Here is a 21,050-nt window from a genome sequence, read left to right as displayed (position 1 = left end):
ATGGTTATATGTGAAAGAACATCCTAAAATACTAATGTTAGACATAAATAATATGAAAATATCACGTACAGAAGCAGAGATCAAGCCCTGAATTAACCCTGATGCACTAAATATATAATGGTGTATTTTTAATATGTTATTTGGATGTCCCAAGAGAACACAAAAAAACCTTGAATGATTACTATTGCAATTTTCTCTGGATCCAACCACAGATTGACTGGACTATGTTAGCACACATAGGAGAGGAGGCTACTCACTGTATCAGGCACAATTTTAATTATCATAAAAATGGGAAAGCATTAATCGGTTAATGATTTTAGCAAAGCAGAATGCACTGCAGGAAAAACAAATCTAACACCTGACCTGTGAACACGAAAAGTAAAGCTTCAGTTTCACTGTGGAGCTGCTGCCAAGATGTTACCTGTGCACGTTCGGTGGCTGTGGGACACAGGGCCCTGCAGAGGACCTTCTTGATGACATCTGGCAGCAAGCTGACCGTAATGAGCAGGATGATGCTGAGCCAGGCCGGACCGCTAGACAGCATTTGCATGAACACGTAGTACATCCTCTGGTAGTTCAGGAAGGGCCTGAGCAGCAACAGGGAAGACAGAACAGGCTATCAGAAGTGCCCTCGTTAAATCTACATAAAGATTACACATGCTTAAAAACCAATAAGCGTATTATACCAAATGATGCCTCCCCAGAGAAGAGAGAAAATAACGTAGAAAAGTAGTGACCCCCAGATGACAAAGTGATTGATCCAGGTCCAGTGGTGTGTGTCCAAGGCAAGCTGAAACAAACAGAATATATACATAGTAAACACAACCAGTCGATGAAGTCAATGCCCGTGCCTTTAGGGTTTACTGTTGTGCAAACTGAGCGCCCAGTGTAGTCGATCATTTATGTAACATGCTCGTTAACGAGTGCGGCAAGCTCGCGCAGGCATTCGATGAGGCACATGTGTAACTGTACAGTAATGAGCTCATTTACATGCAGGAATTATGCAACATAATAGACATGAGTGGGGTTTTTTTCTGGAGACATATGCTCACACACCTTGAGAGTAACGGTGAACACCAGCACAGTAAAGACGAGGGTCCCAAATGTCCAGTTCCCAAACATCTGCAAGGGAAGAGAGGAAGAAGAGGGTTAGTGGCCAAATCAATCACACAGCACGATCACCCTGCATCCATGGATTAGTGAACATCCTGTGGCTTTACAGTGCACATAGAGAGTCTATCATATCTACTGTAGTGAGAGGGGTGCTGTTTGTTTCTTTTAAAGGAATACTTCACCTTCAAATGACCATTTGTATACCAATTACTCACCCAGTGTTAGTTAAATTTGCCTCTCACCTGCCTCTGGGGAACGGAGAATCCAAAAACTGAGAAAATTCTTGATGGATAAAAGTCACAGGGGTCCGCGTTTCACAACAGCAAAACTATATCAAACTTTCTATTTACAAATTCTCACAGAACTCATACAATATATGCCAAGTCTCATTTATCCATTCATATACTAAGTACTTCATAAACACATGAATTTTGCCTAAAACTTTACTCATTTGAAACTGAACTTAAAGTGAAACTTACCAATGCTCTCTTCTAAGCCAGACTCCATTGACAAAAACTGCACTTATACCTCGCTGAAAACAGGAGTTGCTGATCTACCGCTGCCTTGGTCAGTTAGTTAGCTTGCGTTATTGAACAACTTTGTGATTTTAAATGGTTAGTTTGTATTCACATTAACTCACACAATAACACAAGTGAAAACACTTCCATCTTGTATATTTTGCCAGATATTTAATACTCTATTGTTCTGTAACTGGGCCCAGTGAGTGACCCTGACCCGGGGAACCCACTTGTTGTCTGGTTGGTGCTGGTTGTGAACGTTAAATTGTGGTTACTGTACTTAGTGTAACTGTAATTTGAAGCATTTTCTGGCACAAGAATTTCCTTTGGGATAAATAAAGTTTTACTGCATTGAATTATTATTATTATGGATATTATTTTTATTAGTATTTCTTCTTTTGTTTCTTTTCTTATTTTACGGTAATTTCCATTTTTCTTGATATTTCTGTACATATGTGTACCAAGAAGTAATAGATTGATGTCTTGTTAATGTCTTGTCTGATAATTTTGTTTGGTCATTTTTGAAATCAACTTTTATAGTTGTCTGGTTGGTACTGGTAGAGATGGGGACTCGAGTCATTGTGACTTGGACTCGAGTCAACTCGAGTTGCTGTTTTGATGACTTGTGACTTAACTTGACAAAAAATAAAAGACTTGAGACTTGACTTGGACTTGGAAGTTAAAAGACTCCGGACTTGACTTGAGACACGATGACTTGAATGACTTGAGTGTTATTCACATCATGTTTTCGGTTAGAATATAAAATGAATAAATTAATTTAAAAAATAATGTCGATTACCCGGTAGGAGCGCAGGCTGAAAATGGCGTTGTCATGATTGGATCACTACCCTGTCAATCAGTCATGCCCTCTCTACGTACTTTACGCATTTATTGGAGAAACAGGCCCTCTTATATCAGATAGGCATCAACATGTCAGCGGGAGGGGTACCCAGAGTCATCGTCTTCGGCTTTCGGAATGACCATTATTACAGCAAAAGACAATCAGCACAGTGCAAGACATGCGGCATAAACATCTCGGACAGCCAGGAGACAACTTCAAACTTTGTTCATCATTTGAAGAGCCATTCTGCCCAGTAAGTGCTTGTCAATTAGCTAATATTATCTGGTTAGTCGGTAGTTAGCTAATGTTAGCTTGATACGATACGGGGGTGGGTCGGTTTGGTGGAACTTGTTTTTTAATTCATTTGCTAATATTAACACCAGAAAACGTGAGCGAACATTCCGACCAGTTCATCCCAAGAACGGCTGTACGTTTTATGAAGGAGCAACACAGAGTTAAATGAGCTAAATGGGTGATTTTGGCCGCTGCCTTGGTTAGTGTGTGTGAGTGTGTGTGTGTGTGTGTGCGTGCGCACACGCAAGGGGGTCGTCCCTGCAAAGTAAACATTGCAGCGATGAAGTCAGTGTTTACTGACAGTTACTTATATCTTGTCTTTTCACTTTATTAAGATCAGATTCTGCAGGTAAAATTACAATAATAAGGTGACTTGACTTGGACTTGACTTGACATAACCTGTGACTTGACTTGACTTGACTTGACTTGCCCAAGAAAAAATGACTTGGGACTTACTTGAGACTTGAAGGTTAAGACTTGAGACTTAGTTGAGACTTGCACATGTGTGACTTGGTCCCAGCTCTGGGTACTGGTTGTGAATCATTGAAATTGTGGTTATTGTATTTAGTGTTACTGGAAGTTAAAGCATTCTCTGGCACAAGAATTTCCCACTGAATTCAACTGAATATTGCACGAGATGTTTTAGAGTTTGTAAATGGAAGTTTTGATATAGTTTTGCTGTTGTTAAAAGTGGACCCTTGTACTGTAATTCATCAAGAATTTTCTCCTTTTTTTTGGATTCTTTGTTCACCTTGGAGGCGTGTGACAAAAATCTAAATTTTCTTCACAAATTCATCATCACACAGGGTGAGTAAGTGATATACAAATAGTCATCTGGGGTGTGAAGCATTCCTTTAAGCTTCAGGGCCAATAAACTGAGTATTTTCACTTCACTTCTTTTTAAAAATCTTTCTACCTGCTGAAATCCTAGAGAGGTTTAAGCAGACATCAGGAGCGAACAGATGGAATGAGAGAGAATGAAAGTGGGAGGAGGGTGAAGGGAGACAGAGAGAGAAAAAGAAACCAGGGAATTTACGTAATAACCACAGCTGATTGTTGGTACCAGTGCGCCTATCTTTCGTGAAATTCCTCCTTTCATTAATCCCTTCCTTTACGGATCAGGAAAAACAGCAAGAATTTACATTTAAAACCTGCTTTATTCATTTTTGTTTGTTTGTTTGTCACCAGTACACAAAGAGCACCGGATGAAAACAGTCCAGCCGACCCCTGGATGCTGGAGCAGTGAAATTAAAAAACCAACCAACCCTGAGAACTGCCACCACAAATACTCACACACACAAACACAGATGCACAAACACATTAGACAGAACAACAAACAGATGTTGGATCTTAATCTATAGTACATACCAGCATTACTCTATATGCTACCACAACGAAACACGGGGATAATGTGGGGGAGCGTCTACGGTTTCTACTATGTCAGTGGAGTTGTTAAGATCAGGTACTGTGTGGGATTCAGGGCTTTACAGAGATTAGGGGGAATAATGGAGCACTAGAAAACTACACATTCAAATGAAAGTGCATGGATGATGTGAAGTGAGAAGGGATGAAACTGGATGAAACGGTCAAACTGAAAGCTTAAACGGTACGACAGGAACTAAAAAAGCGTGAAAGACAGAGAGAGCTGACAGGGAGGGAGACAGGCTTACCATCTGTGTGTTGGTGGTCATAAGCTGAGGAAGAAGACGAAGAAGAAGAGGAAGGAGAAGAGGAGCAAAATAAAGAGAGAGGAAGCAGAGAGAAGGAGGGGGGAAGAGAAGAGAAAGGAATCAGGACAAAGGGTAAAATGAATTTCAGGATGTTTCAACTTAAAAAACAGGACCAAAGGCAATCGAAAACAGTTGACATGATACAAATTAACAATACAGAGAAAGATGCTATTGCGTTGTCGATATGAATGGAGATCCAATGTTGTTGACCTACAGACGGGCCGGGACAGAAACCTTACTGTTACAGAGCTATAATAACAAAAACATGGCCACAAAGTCATCCTGTAACACTTAACTCCTTGTTCATGAGAATCCAATGGAGATGGATGAGTGTTCGTAAAAGAAAGCGCTAACTTTGTGTCCATTATTCTCTTTTAATTTCCCTAAAGGACACCTCGAATGCCCCACAAGCTGCTCTATTTCTGCTCCTTCCATCAAATGACAGATCTCACTGCCTCACAGAGACGCATAGGCAGAGGCTCACCTGGCCATTGCTGGTGAAGGTGGTGTTGTCAAACAGGAAGTAGGCACCAAAGAAGAAGATAACAGCGTCAAACACACCCAGGCACGTCCAGTACAGAAAGACCGGCCAGCGGAGGAGGGAGTTCTTCGCTATGTCCCTACGAAAGACGAACAGAAAAAAAGGTGGATGAGCAAACACAACAAACACTGTATCATAACAGTGAAAAAAACTGGACATTAATTTCCTACGTCTGATCTGAATTATTTTCTCTCCTGTGTTTATGACTTAACAACAGGTGAATCGTTTTCCTTTTTTTGTTTGTTTCTCTCCTTGAAAACAGGTTTTTAATTTTTTTGTTGTTGTAGTACTAATTTTGGCCACAAGAGGGTTGACGAGTGAAGCCAGCGCAGAAGTGCCAAAAACTACAGTTCACTGACTGGCCACTAGGGGCTGGTTGCAAAACAGAGCAAATCCCCAAAGACTACCATGTTAAATTGCCCAACTTTACAGCTCAAATAAACATGTTTACAGCCTGGTGCAAACACACAAACAAACGGGGGGTGATTTTTTTTTTTTTGTTTTTTTACAACGATTCTCTTAAAATGCTAATAAGGCTTAAAATTCAGCATAATTAAGGGCGTGGTCACTTTGACTGACAGGCTGTGTTAAATTACATTTCAAGCCAAATGAATTTTGACAATGAATAAATAAATGTAAATAAATACATTTAAAAAATCACTGCCAAAATGTTTTTTTGTAAGAACAGGTGAAAAATGCTAGAAAAATAATGTTTGCAATTCTTTTTTCACCTTGTATTTTTTTCCACCCATTTCATATATGGGAAAAAATTAGGAACTCTGAAAGATTATCTGTGATTATCTGAAAAACATTTTTTGACCAGCTCTTAAGCCATAATCATAGGAAGGTGCTATAATATTGATCAGACTTAGAAAATAAATGCCCAGAATTATTATTTTTTTCCTCATTTGCCTCTCAGAGCGTCCATATAAAAGTCACAAAAAATATACAAACAAAACAAATTTCAGAGGACCTGCTTCAATGTTTTCTTTGACCTCACCTGTACAGGGAGGGCTCCCTTTTGAGCGTCTCCATGGTGACGTGCTGCTCAACCAGGCTGTAGAGGAGGATGGGGAGTGAGGTGAAGCTGATGTTGTACAACGTCAAATAGGCGGTGTCGTACAGAGGCTGCAGAGGGACAAACACAATACAGACAGCATCAGACATCTGGAAATGACTGCATTACTTGTTATCATGGACTATGGGCGTTTTTCTAGTCTGATCGGCAGTTACATGATTGATGACCGCAGCGTGACATTGCGTGGCATTTCTCTAAAAGTTGATTCTGTTTCAGTTGCAGGTCTTTTTCACATGATCCAATTGGGACCAAAAAGAAAAAAGAAAGAAAAAACACCTATGGACTTACATTGGGAAGGAGACATCTATATATCAATGGATACATTTTTGTCACAGCCCTACGCAAAGTGACTTGTTCCACTATCAAGATTTAATCCAAGAGCCACAAGTTTAAACTATTTTATCACCATTCAAGTTAGCAGAGCGCTAAACCGGAAGTCAGCTGCTCAGCTGGCAGAAGTTGGCCACATTTGGCCGTGCTCAGCAGCAGAAAGTCTCTCATGCGCCTGCTCTATGGGTCCACCGATCACCCAGGTAATTCCATACTGCTTTTTAGGTTTCATGTGTCTGTGAACAATTTTCATAGGAAAGAATGGAGGAATTATTTGCTGACTGTGCCTATCAACCATTTGGTGCTTGGAAGTTACAGTGAAGCCAGTTTATCAGGTAAAAATGTTCAGTAAAGCTGAGGGGAACAGCAGAGTAGGGTGATAATTCTCTGTGGCTTCACCTTTACACCACCCAAAGTCATCTGATCCATTGGTAACAGCATTAATTACTATATCAAGCTAGTTTATTGTATAATACTTGCAGCTGGTAGCCCCGTGTGAGTATAAATATACGTACCTGCTGGGAGAACCCACAGAAGAACTGGTACAGGAACTGAGGGAAGATGAAGCATACATTCTGGAAAAGATTTAAGAAGAGAAAAAAAAACACAACACAGAAAAAGTGATAAGCTTGTGACAAGTACACGTGAAGAGATTTGAAGAATCTAAAAATGCTACTATCTACACATTTCTGTTTATGCAGAGATTGTGTGCTATAAGCTCACTGAGTGGGCCGCACAGCGCTGGCCTGCCAAAAGGAAAAAATGAATCAGTTGGCAGGACACCGCTTGCTGTGGAAGCCGCCCACACTGATCATCGTAGCCATGAATCCAGGAGAGAATGTTGCACCAGGGATTCATGAATCCGGTAATCTGTCAGAGTCGCTGCAAAAATCTGGTTCTTTGTAACTCAGTGTTTCACTGGGAATTACGATAAAGTGATTAAAATGTGTGAGCCAGTGCAGCACACAAGGCATTCGTCTTGTACCTTGTAGAAGAAGTACTGAACAAGTTCAGCGATTCGGATGTAGTAGTAGTGACCATGAACCAGAAGCATCTTCTTCAGGTGTTTGAACTTCGGGATGGCGTAGTCACTGTTCCTGGCTGCCTGTCGGCCCTCTTTACCCATGATGCCTTCAGGGAAAAACAGAGGTTGGTGGCATAAAAGCTGATCAGAAATGCAACACAACCATGAGTGTAACCTGAGGAGGTGGATTTCTAAATATAGAGACTAAAGCCAAACTAATATACAGTATAAACAGTGGATAGGTGAGCCAATACTGCCTCATAAAAAACACTGTACTGCTGTATGTGTTGGCAGATATGCATAAATAAATCTAATGCATACATCTTTTATTGGCTGAATTTGTAGGAATACGTAACAGTTCTCATTCCCAGGGTTTAAAATACAGCAGCATCAATATCAGTACAGGTTTTAGCCAATTAGCCACCTATCATAGCAGTTAAATGAGCTCACCTATGCCCACGTGCGCTTCCAGGATCATGCTGACATCGTTGGCCCCGTCGCCGATGGCGAGGGTAATGGGGTGCTCCTTGGAGGCTTTGATTAGCTTCACAATCTGCAGAAACAAAGACCCACTTCAGTCACCTGCACTATTTGTCATTTAGCAATGTGCCTGGAGTGTATTTCTAAAGAGACGTCCGGCTCTCTGTTACCTGAGCTTTCTGCAGTGGTGCCATGCGACAGCAGAGCACGGCGCTACAGTTGCGACAGATCTCCAGGAAGATCTCTCTGTAGTTGCCAGAACTGACTCCCTCCTGGTTGGGCTTTAGTATTGCAGACAGAGTGGCCCCGTCGATGATCAGACCAAAGTCGAGGCAATCAACTGACAACCTGGAACAAAATATCACAGGTGGATCAACAAGGAGCTTTTCACACAGCCATTCATTGATTCAGCGATTTCATGGGTGTATGAAGCGAGTCAACACAAAATAATCTAGCACTCAAACTCACTCAAGTAAGGCAATGTGAAAATTCGTATCATGTTTTGTGTGAACACAACATCAGACATTTTTCAAGGACAAATACCAAAAATGTGATCATTTCCTGCTTTTTCTTTTCTTACATTTTAATGAATTACAAGTCTTTGGGTTTTGGGCTGCTGGTTGGACAGAACGATATATTTGAGGACATCACTCCAGACTCTTCCCCCCCCCCCACAATTTTCCAATGTCGTATATACCAAATGATTAAATGGAAAAAAATAATCAGCATTGCAGGTTCACACAAGCATGATCTCATACCCAGATATCGAGCGTTGTCTGAGAACCGTCCTGTTCAGTTCGAACAGAACATCGTGCAGACTCTGCTCCTCCGTGCGTTTCTTGGTCAGCTCCAGGATCTGCGTGCTGCGTCGGAACAGCTTGCTGGCGTAGCAGGTAGCCGCCGCCGTCTCCATCTTGTCCCCCGTCAGGACCCAAACTTTCATCCCAGCCTTGTGCAGTGACTCGATGGTGTCTGCAGCCTTTTCCTGGAGCCTGCGCGTCAATAAGTCAATAAGTGTGTCAGCCCCCAGAAGGGTAGGTTAAAGCATTCATCAAAACTTCAATCCATCAATTACCAACTGGTGATAAGTTATCAATGCACAACCACCCCCTGTCCCTGCCCATCGCCGGTTTATCTACCAGGAAGTCAAACTGTCAGCTGAATCGATCAGCTGGGGAAAACTACCTTTGCAGGTCAATACTGAAGACTAGCTTGTAGGAAGACAAACACGTCTCATATTTTAACAGAGCAGAAGATAAAAAGGAAAAAAGGAAACAAAGGCAGAGCAGTGATAGCAGTGAGTCACCTCTCAGAGCTCAGACTGAATCTTTTCTCTTCTCATGAGTCATTACAATACTTTGAAGAGCTTCATGACTCATTAATCTTCCCCTTTGTTCCCCCGCTGCTGCACTGTTTTTAAATCTTTCCCCCCTCCCTTTGCTCTCTGTCTCTCTCCGCACGGTGACAAACCTGTCCTCCACTGCCGTAGCACCCAGAAGCACAAAGTCCCTCTCGATGATGTCATAGGCCTGCGCCAGCCTCTGCTCCCTGTCCTGCAGGGCCAACTTGGCTTCGTTCAGGTGATGACGTGCCTCCTGGTATTCGGACTCTGACAGCCTTCGGTAAGCGACACACAGAGTCCGCAGCCCCTCCTGCGTCACGGAGAAGATGAGAGAGATGGAGAGAGGTTGAAGCTGGGATTTCAAATGTAGCTGCAGTAGATGTTATGTAATGCAATGCCAGTTTGCTTAAGTCCGTGAAATACGGGTTCCTCCTGTGTGCCAAGCATGTCGGAGAACTACGGTGGCCAATGCAAAAACATGAATGACCCTATCCAGAGTCAGTGTTCAGGGCTACTGAACAACCCTTTTCATGTTACACACAAGTCATTGATCTGTCGTTACCATATGTATGTATCATCAAACACATTATATATCTATATGGTCAAACTGTGCACTTACGACAGCGTTCTGCTCCACCCTGGCCTTCACCTGCTCCACCTTCCCAGACACGACCCGAGGAAAAATGGACGAGTCTGCCCCCTTACAGAACAGCAGGTATTCTCCTGAGATCCCCAAAAAACACACACAAACGACATTTAAAACAAAATGCAAAACAATCTAGTGTCCCATCATAGATTTATAAAATGTATAACATCCTACCTGAGCTTGACTTGACGATGACGCTCATTCTCCTCCTGACGGAGTCAAAGTTCAGTACATGGAGCAGCTCGAACCTGAAGGAGAGACAGTCTTGATATGACAAGAGTTCTCTTAGCTTCCTAGTATTTGTTAAGATATTCATTCATCCCCTTTAAGCTGGCCTTACACCTTCTCAGCATGCATCTGATTGACACTTCTTGCAGTCATTTATTCAGTTATTCATTTTCCATTACTGCTTATCTTGTTGGGGGTCACAGGGTGCTGGAGCCTATCCCAGCTGACACTGGGCAAGAGGCAGGGTACACCCTGGACAGGTCACCAGACTATCACAGGGCTTACACATAGAGACAGACAACCATTCACACTCACATTCACACCTACGGGCAATTTAGAGTCACAAGTTAACCTGCATGTCTTTGGACTGTGGGAGGAAGCTGGAGTACCTGGAGAAAACCCATGGTGACACGGGGACACCATGCAAACTCCACACAGAGGGGTTTGAGACATCCCTCTCCCTAGCAATGCTTTCCAGCTCCTCCTGGGGGACCCCAAGGCATTCTCAGGCCAGACGAGATATGTAATCCCTCCAGTGTGTTCTGGGTCTGCCCCGGGGCCTCCTACCAGTGGGACGTGCCTGGAACACCTCTAACAGGAGGTGCTCAGGAGGCATCCTGATCAGATGCTCGAACCACCTCAACTGACCCCTTTCAACGTGAAGGAGCAGCGGCTCTACTCTGAGCTCCCTCTGGATGTCCGAGCTCCTTACCCTGTCTCTAAGGCTGAGCCCAGCCACCCCACTAAGGAATCTCATTTTGGCCGCTTGTATCCGCGATCTCATTCATTCGGTCACTACCCAGATTTCATGACCATAGCTGAGGGTTGGGACGTAGATGGACCAGTAAATCAAAAGCTTCGCCTTCTGGCTCAGCTCCCTCTGCATGACTGCAGAAGCTGCATCAACCTGCCGATCCATCTCACGCTCCATTCTACCCTCACTCGTGAGCAAGACTCCGAGATACTTGAACTCCCTCGCTCGAGGCACTAACTCTCTCCTGATGGCGACTTAATGTGGTGAGAAATCTTAATTTTTGAAAGGGTTTGCCCCTTATTCCCACAGTCTTCTCAAACTAAAATGGTGCAGCTGAGCGACGGAGGCAACAAAATCCAAACTGTAAAGCTTGTAAGCAAATACATTTTATCTCTATGGATTATACTGATGCCAAATAAACAAGTGTGTTGTCGACATATAATGTCTTTTATCTTTTGCTTCAACAGTTATGTGTTTTTGGGACATGTAAGGATTTGTTAATGTCATATTTCTTAAAGGGAGTTTGCCATAATAATCTTAAAAGGAATCTAGTTTTCCAGTTGTAAAGAGTGACCCTGAAAAATCCTCAGTCTTGTGACTTAACCTCACATTGTCTTTGGATGTGAGAGGCGTCAGACTTCAGTCTTTCAAAAGTCTTTTCAAAGTCTTCTAGTGTGTAGTAAGCTTTAATAAGGTTTTCCAAATTCTTGCAAATTAAAAAAAAACCAAAAAAAAAAAAAAACCAAGAACATTAGTACACTTCGGACCAGCTCAGTACTCCTTGCACACTTTCTTTTATCTCCTCTGTTCTGTAACCTTTAAGGAATGTGTTGATATGAAGAAGAAGATAAGCTAACAGGTATTTAAGGCTTTGATCAGACTTTTCAAGGGCGCAGGCTGTTTAGCAAATGGTTACTTTAGGAGAAACCTTTATGATTCTCTTGCAGTACAATAACATTTAATAATGTTTTGGGTTTTTTAAGTAATTATATACCACAGTTTCTTAAGAAGGTCACTTGCATCAAGTGCCTCTTGCAGTTTCACCACTTCCAACTGAATGATCCATGTGTCTGTTTTTATGAGAGTTGTAGATGATCTGAACTGTTGAACATGCAAACCGTAATTCAAGTGAAGTGAACCATAATACAGACTGAAACTAACAGTCTGAGGTTTGGGATTTGAATTAAAGGCATCTTGGTTGTTTCTGTAAAGGGCCAAACGATTCAGAGTCCCTATTAATGGTGAAAAATAACAAGTGTGAGAAGAGGACTTTTTGCCTTTCCATTCCCTGCAAAGCCTTAGCATCTGCTGGACACACACACACACACACACACACACACACATATACACACACATCCCTCCTCCCCTCCCCCTCTCCAGCTCCCCTGCCTCCTTAAAATAGCTCACTATTGACAGGCCACTGCAGAGAGTGATGGAGAGAGAGCCTGGTTGCATGAGTCCTCCCTACGGATCAAAACATTAGACATTTTCCACAAAACCACTCTCTAATGGAATCTCGCCGCCTTTCATTCTTCCAGATCAGTCGGAGCGTTTTGATCTGATCGAGCAGCTTCTAAAAACAACCCTCTGCCCGCTCTTCTGCGGCTGTTTCTAACCTCTGTAGGAACACGTAACAAAATCTGAGAGCCCTCTCTCTGCGGGCGGCTGATGTATGACCACAGCTCCATCAACTGAATTACTCCTATTCTGTCTCCTGTGGTGTAACCACACAACAGACCAACCTTTCAATCTCATCGTCTTTGTTGAGGATCTCCATATAGTTGTCTTTCAGTCTCAGATAGGTGTAGCCCAGCCTGGAGAAGACAGAGAGGGAAAAGAGGAGAGAGGGAAAGGATTCATTTAAGTGTGAGTGTCAATATTATTCATGTGTATCATGCTACAGTACACACCAGTGACAGCAATACGAGAGAGCAACAAACTGTAACTTGGCATGTTGGATCATGTGTCTTACGTGTCTCAGGCCACATACAGACCAGAAATAGCACCATGTTTAAAAACAACGTAAGGGTCTGCTTCAGATGAAATACGAGTGCACGTGGCAGCAGTTTGTCTTTCTGGCAGAAGTCTATTTATTTTACACCCAAACCATGATTTTTTTCTTGAAGAAACTTCTCCCAACAGCAATATGATCCAGGGAGTCCAGTTTGAATACTATAGCCATTCATTTTATAGCTTATGTGATGCCAAAAATACCACAGCTTATAATGCTATGAGACAGCGTTTCACTACTCTGTAAAGTTTTCACAGCAGCAATCACTTCCCAGTGTTCTAGCAGCTATGTTAACGTTTGATTCACCAGTGTGTTGTGTTCTCAGCTGTGACACGCTCGCCCTTGTGTTGGATGAAGCGCTAAACTTCACCAATTATGGTGTTTGAGAGTGTGTAGCCTCAGCTCCACTGCATGGTTTGGCTCGACTCAATTTGAATCAATTCACTTTTGGTACAGAGTCCTTTTCTCTATTTCATTATCCACTGCAGATAGTGTTCCCTCAGTGCAGGTGGAATTCTCAGCTGATCATCTGCTGTGACATCATCTTCAGCTAGTGATCTGAGATTTATAAATTGCTGTTTTTTTAAATTAAGTTTATATCTACATGTGGAGCAGGTCCTTTTCCATGGAATACACCATTTTGTTTCTACAGTAGCCCAAAACGGACAAACCAAACACTCTATGTATTCCAGTACCCATACTACCATACTGTATAGTGTGCCAGAAAAAGATTTAGTACGTCCCAATACACAGCAGGTGAAATGCAATATGCCAAAAATACCAGGATGTTCTACTACATCCAATCAGATTTTGCAGTATGTAAGCCAGCATGTTTTTCTGGCTATTCTGACCCACAATCCACTGCACAGCGGACTATACGTCACATCAGCTGAGCTGCAAACAGATGACAGTGTGTTGACAAGTGACTGACAGCTTTCAGAAGTTGCAATGACAGCTGACAGGAAATTCAAGTAAGTGATGATGAAATAGTAATAACAGGAATATTGTTTAAATGAACAAAATAATCAAAAGGACATAACAATGAAAATAACAATAACAGAGCATAGAATATGTTATAATCTACCTTGTACGCAGTTATAACTTCAAAGTCAAAATTACATACATTGCAAAGTAACAACAACATCAGAGCTCTCTAGGTTGATCTCCGTCTCTGGCGAACTCAGTGACCGTCGTTTTATCTCCAAGGTATCAAAATATATGTGCAAGAGAGTCAAAGTTTAGGGCATAATATTACGAGAAAGTAGTATGTCAACTGCATGCATGCAACAGTACGTACTTTCTAAGGGCAGCAACAGTTCATACTAAAAGTAAAAAGAAAAAGTATGCGATTCAGCACACACCCACTGCCTCTAGATAGGGCCATTTGTGTTTTTGTGTCTGCCACTACAGCTCTCCTACACACTTGGCACACAGGAGAGGTTTAGTTGGTTGCAATCTGCAACCTCACCACTAGATGTCACTAAATCCTATACACTAGACCTTTAAAGAGGAACGAGTTCACTCGAGTCGCAACAAGAAATGACAGACTCTCATTTAGCAGCTTACCCAGTAGCACACAGCACACACTCCGTGAGCTGAAGAATGAGCGTAATAAAGAGAATTGAAAAACAGAACCAAAAAAAGTTGTTCATGGGTCAGTTCAATAGTCGCAGGTGAACAAAACAAAGCTGGTTACTTAAAAGAATAGCTCTTGCAGAGTCCTTTCATCGGCAACCAAACAGAGGAACGTCTGCATGGCCCCTTCACACTTGTCTGTCCTATACATTAAAGGCTGAAAACGCCCCCAAAAAAATATCTCTAAAAAAATTTTTTTTTTTTTGGCTTTTGACGGTAGCTAAAATATTGGACGGAAAACCAAAAAAGAGTGAGAGCCGTGCAGTACCATGCAGTGGAATTGATTGCTCCCTAATGTTGGGACATTTTAACTGCACGAGGAAGACGAGGAAGACTACGAGGAAGACACCAAGTATATGCTAATGTGTGTGTGTGTGTTGGACACTTCAGACAGTGATTGACAACAGGATTTCTTTCCAAATATCAAACAAAACGATTAAAGTTGAATTTATCCTGGTGCCCTAGAAATTGGGGACTATTAATATAACATAAAGAGCTACAGTTCTGACGCTGTTAATCTGATGTGAATGTAAACACGTTCAAATTTAAGCTGAAAGTCTGAACAATTTGTATTTTACATCCAATTTGTTAGAGTGCAGAGCCAACACAACAAAACAGAGACACTGCCTGCTTACTTACTGCAAAGTAATTTTGCAAATCGCGTGTTTACCTTTTCATTCCCTCCACCAAAGCCACCTCATCCGGTGAAGAGGAGATGTAGAAGGAGGTGGGCCTGCCCTGGTGGATGCCTCTCTTGATGCCGTCCACTGTCTCCTCCTCCTTCACCTGCACCGTGTGACACAGACACAGCGCCCGGAAGAACAGATCCTCGTGTTCCTACAGACACAAAACAAACTCTTTGTCACAGGGGCGGAGACAGATGTTGTAGACATTCGAGGTTCAGCCCAAACCTAGGGGGTTGATTTTTTTTTCTTTCTCCCATTTACAGCAGCTATATGCACTGTTTTTCAAGACATCTTAGATAAGAGAATGCCTAAATATCCATACATGGTTAGGGAAAAACATGAAATAAGAAAAAAAATCATCCTGTAGGGCCCCCATCCTAATTTGTATCTTCATCATTCTAAAACCAGAACACAACATGACTAATTTTCATTCCTGCAACCCTGAAAAGACCGTTCCATATCATAGGTAATGTAGGAATTTGGCAAATACAGCATCACTACTCTTAATGACGTTTCTCTCTTAATGTTTATGTTACACTATGCTGGAGGGGAGCTCAGTAAAGTTTCCCTGTTTGTAAATTTTTCTCAATAGTGCATCATTAAAAAGAAATGCAAAAGGTCAGAACTTCTTTAGAAGCCCAATTTTGGTTTTCCCAGCATCTTTTCTATTTTTAACCCACTAATCCTGAAGTTTCTTTCCATTTTATGGACATGTTTGGTGCCATTTAACAGAGGTGTGGACACAAGTGACATGACTTAGTCCGACTCAAGTCACAAATATGATAGCTTTAGACTGTACTCGATAAAATTTAAAAAAGAATTGCAACTCGACCTGGACTTTAACACCAGCGACTCATGACCTCACTTGGACTTGAGCCTTTTGACTTGAAAATACTTGATACCTTCCCACCCAAGTGCAATGACTAAAAAGTATGTTGTTTAAAAAGTGTGCCATGAATGAATTAATTTTCCTTCATTTCCCGAACAACAAACATTAATGCCTTTGATTCCCAACAAGCTGACCCTTATTCCCCAGATCCATTTTGTTTGATCCAATCTGACAGCATCCAGTCAAGTTACAGGACCATGAAGAACTAACCTTACGTTTCTGAGCGCAAGTCAGAAAAAATGATACATTTGTTTGCATACAAAAATAAGAACAAAAAATGTATTGCTGTGTGCAAAATGTGGGGGTCAAAAATCACAGAAGGAGATGCAACAACTTCCAACAAACTTGACCCAACTAATAAATACAAAGAAGAAACATTTCAAGAAACATTCACGATATTTGTGGATTTAATATATTTATTATATCATTGCTGCTGCTCCCCCTGCTTTAGGCTTTCCATGTAGGTGTGTGGAAGGGCAGGAAGGTTTGCTCTCTCTGCCTTAGGCTTTTCTCGTTTGCACATGGAAGGGCAGAGAGGTGTGCTCTTTCTGTCTTAGGTTTTCCATGTGGGCGCATGAAGAGGATTTCTGCAGAGGCCTAGGAAAGGCAGAGAGGCCCCAGAACAGAGCCATACCGCCAAATATAATACTGCAAATGGAAATAAAGCTTTCTTTGGCTCAAGTATTCCTGACTGAAATGGCATTACATTTGGTGAAGAGCTGTGAGTTGTTGAGGATTTGGGACTTGCAAAACAATGGCTTGGTCCCACTTCTGCTATTAAGTCATTACTGTGCTATTTTTTAACAATTTTTCCCAAACTTAGAGAGAAAACCAAGCAGCATATCTACAAAATCTTTTTTTCTGAAGTTTTCTGCACTCTAAGTTTTGGCAGAAAGTGCTCTCTCCTCTCTCTGGTCATCTGTGGTGGCTTCTGCTGCTCATGCTGACTACACAATTTTTCTTCTATTAAATCTAAACAAATCCCTGTTGCTGCTGCCAGAAATGCACGGCTCATCACTTTTCTGTGTACCAGAGGACTTTTTTCCCCCCATGTAAGACACAGCCAACACTTATGGGTTACAAAGGAAATGTCAGAGTGTTCATGAACTTTATACACAGGCTGCATCATTACTGTGTTTATCAGCAAAACAAGTATTTGTGTATATGGAAATGTCAGAGCTAATTACTTTAATGGTCCTCCTGCCTGAAAACGTGACATGTTAGTTAATCTTCAAGTGGCTCACTCACATTTCAGACTGAAATATGTTGAGTTTTCTTCACTCTTGTCTCCATCTTCATTCAGCAGCAGCGTTAGCACAGCCAAGAGTCTATTCAGGCTGGATTTAGAAGCCTGTTTGGTTTAGTTACACACATACTTACTCTCCTGTATCCTCCAGGTGAGGAGTCAATCATGTCTATACTGGAGGCAGCGCTGAGGATTTGGCCGTTGCAGATGGCATGCGGGATGTAGACGTTCCCATCGACGCAGCATTCAATAAACTCCATGTTGTTCTCAGTGAGTGTGCCTGTCTTATCTGTAAACACATACTCCACCTGGGAGGGAAGGAAGACAAAGGGTAGGGTGAGGGCACATCTGCAGACAGCTGAAATGCAGATGCAAATGTGTGTGTGAGTGTGTGTGTGTGTGTGCTCACGTACCTGCCCCAGCTCCTCGTTCAGGTCAGAGGTGTTGACCTGAGCTCCTTCTCCCAGCTCTTCGTCGAACATTTCTTCATCCCAGGTGATGAAATATGAGCCCAGGAATTTCTGCATCTCCACTGTCACGTACATAGACACTGGGATGATGTAATTAAATAAGACCATGAAGGCCAGGAAGTCTGTGAATGCTCGGATCACCTGAAGTGGGGAGGAAGATAGACAACAGCAATGAAGTTATAGGGAAATTAGATTTGGGACTGGATGTCAAGACTATGTTTTTAAAGGGACAGTTCACCCCAAAATCAAAAACACATATTTTTCCTCTTACTTGTAGTGCTGTTTATCAGTCTAGATTGTTTTGGTGTGAGTTGCAGAGTGTTGGAGATATCAGCCATAGAGATGTCTGCCCTCTCTCCAATATAATGGAACTAGATGGCACTCAGCTTGTGGTGCTCAAAGTGACAAAAAAAATACATTTAAAATACTTAGCAGCAATGTCTCTTTCCAGAAATCATGACCTGGTTACTCAAGATAATCCACAGATTGTTGTGAGCAGTTTCATGTAGGAACTATTTACTTTCTACCTAAAAACACCCTCAAACCAAATCACCATACAGAAGGAAGGGTGCATCTACTGCGAGCTCACCTAGCACTGAGCTAGCTAACATTACAGCTCAGTCGAGGAGGACGCCATTAATGTTTACATCTCGCACAAGCACTAGCCTCTCGCCATGAGTAGGTGAACACTTCCTTCTGCGCAGTGATGCGATTGGCAGGTGTAGGTTTTTTGGTATCCCGACATGCATCCACTCACCCTCACTCTCTGCAGCCAGGAAGGAAAATCAAGGATACAGCCCACAATATCAAAATTCAAACTAAAATTATTAATATGTTTGTGGACTAAAATGTGGGGTTGGAATATGTAAAAAGCAAACAAGAAATATACAAATAGCAGCTTGGCATGTGTTTTGCATCCTTCATGATGTTTAAAACAAGGTTCAGCAGAGTGGCAGTAGCATGTTTGACGCCATGACAAGCCCTGTATGCAAACTGACGTGGGTCAAGTAGTTGCTCAGTTTTGAAAAGGAGTTCTCTTTTTATCAATCAAGGCAGGACTTTATGACAAGGGAAGTCAGGGCCACAGGCCTATAAACATTAAAAACCTTGGGGTGACTGGTGTGTTGTTTTGTGTAATGCAATGCGACAGCTACCATTTGTTGAGGCCTGTGTGTTTACTCTGCTGGCATGCTGGTGTCTTCTAACAAATTCACTAAGCAGAGAATGAGCATTACCATAGAGGCAAAGGTCAGAAGAAAGAAAATAGTTCCGACATGAAATTGCTCACAACAAGGTCTGTGGATTATCTTGAGTAACAGGGTCATGATTTCTAGAGAGAGACATTGCTGTTGAGTTTTTCAGATGTATTGGCACTTTGAGCACCACAAGCTGAGTGCCATCTAGTTCCATTATATTCAAGAGAAGGCAGACATCTCTACGGCTGATATCTCCAACACTCTGCAACTCACACCAAAACAATCTATACTGATAAACAGCACTACAGGTAAGAGGGGAAATAAGTGTTTTTGATTTTGGGGTGAGCTATCCCTTTAAGTTTAAAGGTTGATGAACAGACCACGTGGCGCTGGCGTTCGTTCTCAGTCCTGTGGTTGTACCAGGGCTCATCTCGGTCCGGAGACCACTGCCAGGCGTATTTCAGAACCGTGTTGATCACCGCTTTACTGATCAGGATGCACAGATACACGATCAGGAAGGCGTTCATCGACCTGCAGAGAGACAGAGTGAAGATCAGGAGGAGGGAAGAGGAAATGTACCGATCCCGCTATAAATCTTAGTCATGCAGTTAAAGGAGTGGGGACGTTAATCATACTTTTCTACAGCGGAGCGCTTCTGAGATTTAGACTGGTAATTAAGCGCCATCTTAGTCTCCATGCCAGTGTAGACTGCAACAGCTGAGGGGAGAGAAACGACATCAGCCTTTCCTCTAACTTAGCTTGAACATGACGATATTCAAGAATGAGTCTGCCATAAATACCATAAATACGTTGTGTGTTCTTCAGTGTGGCTCCTCTAAGGAGCAAATTCTCAGCCCCGAGTGGTCTGCAAGAATGAAACAGACAGAATCCTTGGCTGTCCTTATTTCACAAACACCATTAAAGACATTTGATTAATTGAGAAAAAGCATCGGCCTTGTAGAATTAAAAGTACTCACCTCGCCACAGGCTCTTCTTTGTCCTTGTAAATATTGATGCGTCCCACAAATCTGCAAAAAAGTCACAGCAAAATTAAATCAAGAGTAGCAACAAGGGGATATCCACTTCTGAGAGGTGGCAGATAATAATATGTTCACAAAGATGCATCAGTGAACATCAGTGTCACACTCACTTGTAGAGGTCAGGCTGCGGTTGTTCACATTCAATAGTGGCATGTAGCGAATCCACCTCCCGCTCTGTTCTAAAGGCCATGGTATCTTGTACAGCATAATAGGTCTGAGATAGAGAGGTGGAAGAAGGGGGGAAGGAGAAGAAGACAACAGAGGAAAATGTCACCCGCAGCCACTAATGAGAGCAGGGTTCATTTGACTCCTCCGTCTGGCTTCCAGCAGATTTTCTAAATGACTGGGCGAGTCAGGGAGGTGAGCTGTTAGAGACCGCTCCCCGGGTCAGGAGAGGACAGCACGCTGGGATGGTGAGCGCATCAGGGGGTCAACCCAGAGGCATGTATGAGGAGAGTGGGTGGAGTACTCTACGCTACACTCTGTGATGTGTGTGTGTGTGTGCTCAGCCATGCGTGCGGTCGTGTGAGTGACATCAATGAACATCAGGGTAGAAGTGAAAATGTGAAATGCCGTGCGTGACTGTGTGTCACTTCCATCATCATGTGTATGTGTGTGAGTTCATGTGTTGATTGATAAGTATATGACTGCAACTACCAATTGTTTTTACTACTGATTGATCTGCTTATTATTTTCTTGATTAACCATTCTAAGAAAATACTGACAAAGGCATCACAGTTTACGTCAGCCTTAGGCGATGTCTCCAAATTACTTGTTTTGTCTAAAACCAAACATAATGTATAATAAAGACAAACACCAAATTCACACATATGAGAACTGTTTGATATTTTTAACACTTAAAAAAGTCTTAGATTTAGCTGACTTGTTTTATAAAGACCTACTGAATCATACAGCTTTATTGTTTTAGGGTGAAGATGGTATGTTTTTCATTAAAGGG

At 42.2% G+C, this 21,050-nt stretch overlaps 1 protein-coding gene across 8 annotated transcripts in view; it reads right to left on the bottom strand.

The window, feature by feature from the left end:
• LOC117251381 (phospholipid-transporting ATPase IH-like) overlaps nucleotides 1-21,050 on the bottom strand; it is a 51,189-nt gene that overhangs the window by 6,809 nt on the left and 23,330 nt on the right. For 6 of the 8 annotated variants that reach the window (XM_078174582.1, XM_033617634.2, XM_078174584.1 and 3 more), the window contains exons 7-29: nucleotides 20,203-20,306; nucleotides 20,030-20,080; nucleotides 19,853-19,917; nucleotides 19,688-19,769; nucleotides 19,433-19,583; nucleotides 17,800-17,997; nucleotides 17,521-17,694; nucleotides 15,236-15,402; nucleotides 12,662-12,733; nucleotides 10,112-10,185; nucleotides 9,911-10,014; nucleotides 9,420-9,601; nucleotides 8,708-8,941; nucleotides 8,120-8,297; nucleotides 7,920-8,022; nucleotides 7,431-7,576; nucleotides 6,961-7,020; nucleotides 6,038-6,165; nucleotides 4,981-5,116; nucleotides 4,437-4,460; nucleotides 1,057-1,122; nucleotides 687-790; nucleotides 422-587 (exon numbers count right to left, since the gene is read on the bottom strand). In XM_078174582.1, coding sequence (XP_078030708.1) covers nucleotides 422-587; nucleotides 687-790; nucleotides 1,057-1,122; nucleotides 4,437-4,460; nucleotides 4,981-5,116; nucleotides 6,038-6,165; nucleotides 6,961-7,020; nucleotides 7,431-7,576; nucleotides 7,920-8,022; nucleotides 8,120-8,297; nucleotides 8,708-8,941; nucleotides 9,420-9,601; nucleotides 9,911-10,014; nucleotides 10,112-10,185; nucleotides 12,662-12,733; nucleotides 15,236-15,402; nucleotides 17,521-17,694; nucleotides 17,800-17,997; nucleotides 19,433-19,583; nucleotides 19,688-19,769; nucleotides 19,853-19,917; nucleotides 20,030-20,080; nucleotides 20,203-20,306 — 2,769 coding nt within the window. The remainder of the gene's footprint in view (nucleotides 1-421; nucleotides 588-686; nucleotides 791-1,056; nucleotides 1,123-4,436; nucleotides 4,461-4,980; nucleotides 5,117-6,037; nucleotides 6,166-6,960; nucleotides 7,021-7,430; nucleotides 7,577-7,919; nucleotides 8,023-8,119; nucleotides 8,298-8,707; nucleotides 8,942-9,419; nucleotides 9,602-9,910; nucleotides 10,015-10,111; nucleotides 10,186-12,661; nucleotides 12,734-15,235; nucleotides 15,403-17,520; nucleotides 17,695-17,799; nucleotides 17,998-19,432; nucleotides 19,584-19,687; nucleotides 19,770-19,852; nucleotides 19,918-20,029; nucleotides 20,081-20,202; nucleotides 20,307-21,050) is intronic. The other 2 variants (XM_078174583.1, XM_033617638.2) reach the window with 1 other exon arrangement.

Source organism: Epinephelus lanceolatus, chromosome 14, assembly GCF_041903045.1.
Source record: "Epinephelus lanceolatus isolate andai-2023 chromosome 14, ASM4190304v1, whole genome shotgun sequence".
Taxonomy (NCBI): Eukaryota; Metazoa; Chordata; class Actinopteri; order Perciformes; family Serranidae; genus Epinephelus; species Epinephelus lanceolatus.
Note: the sequence above shows the minus strand (reverse complement) of the source record. Positions and strands in the feature narration are given on the sequence as shown.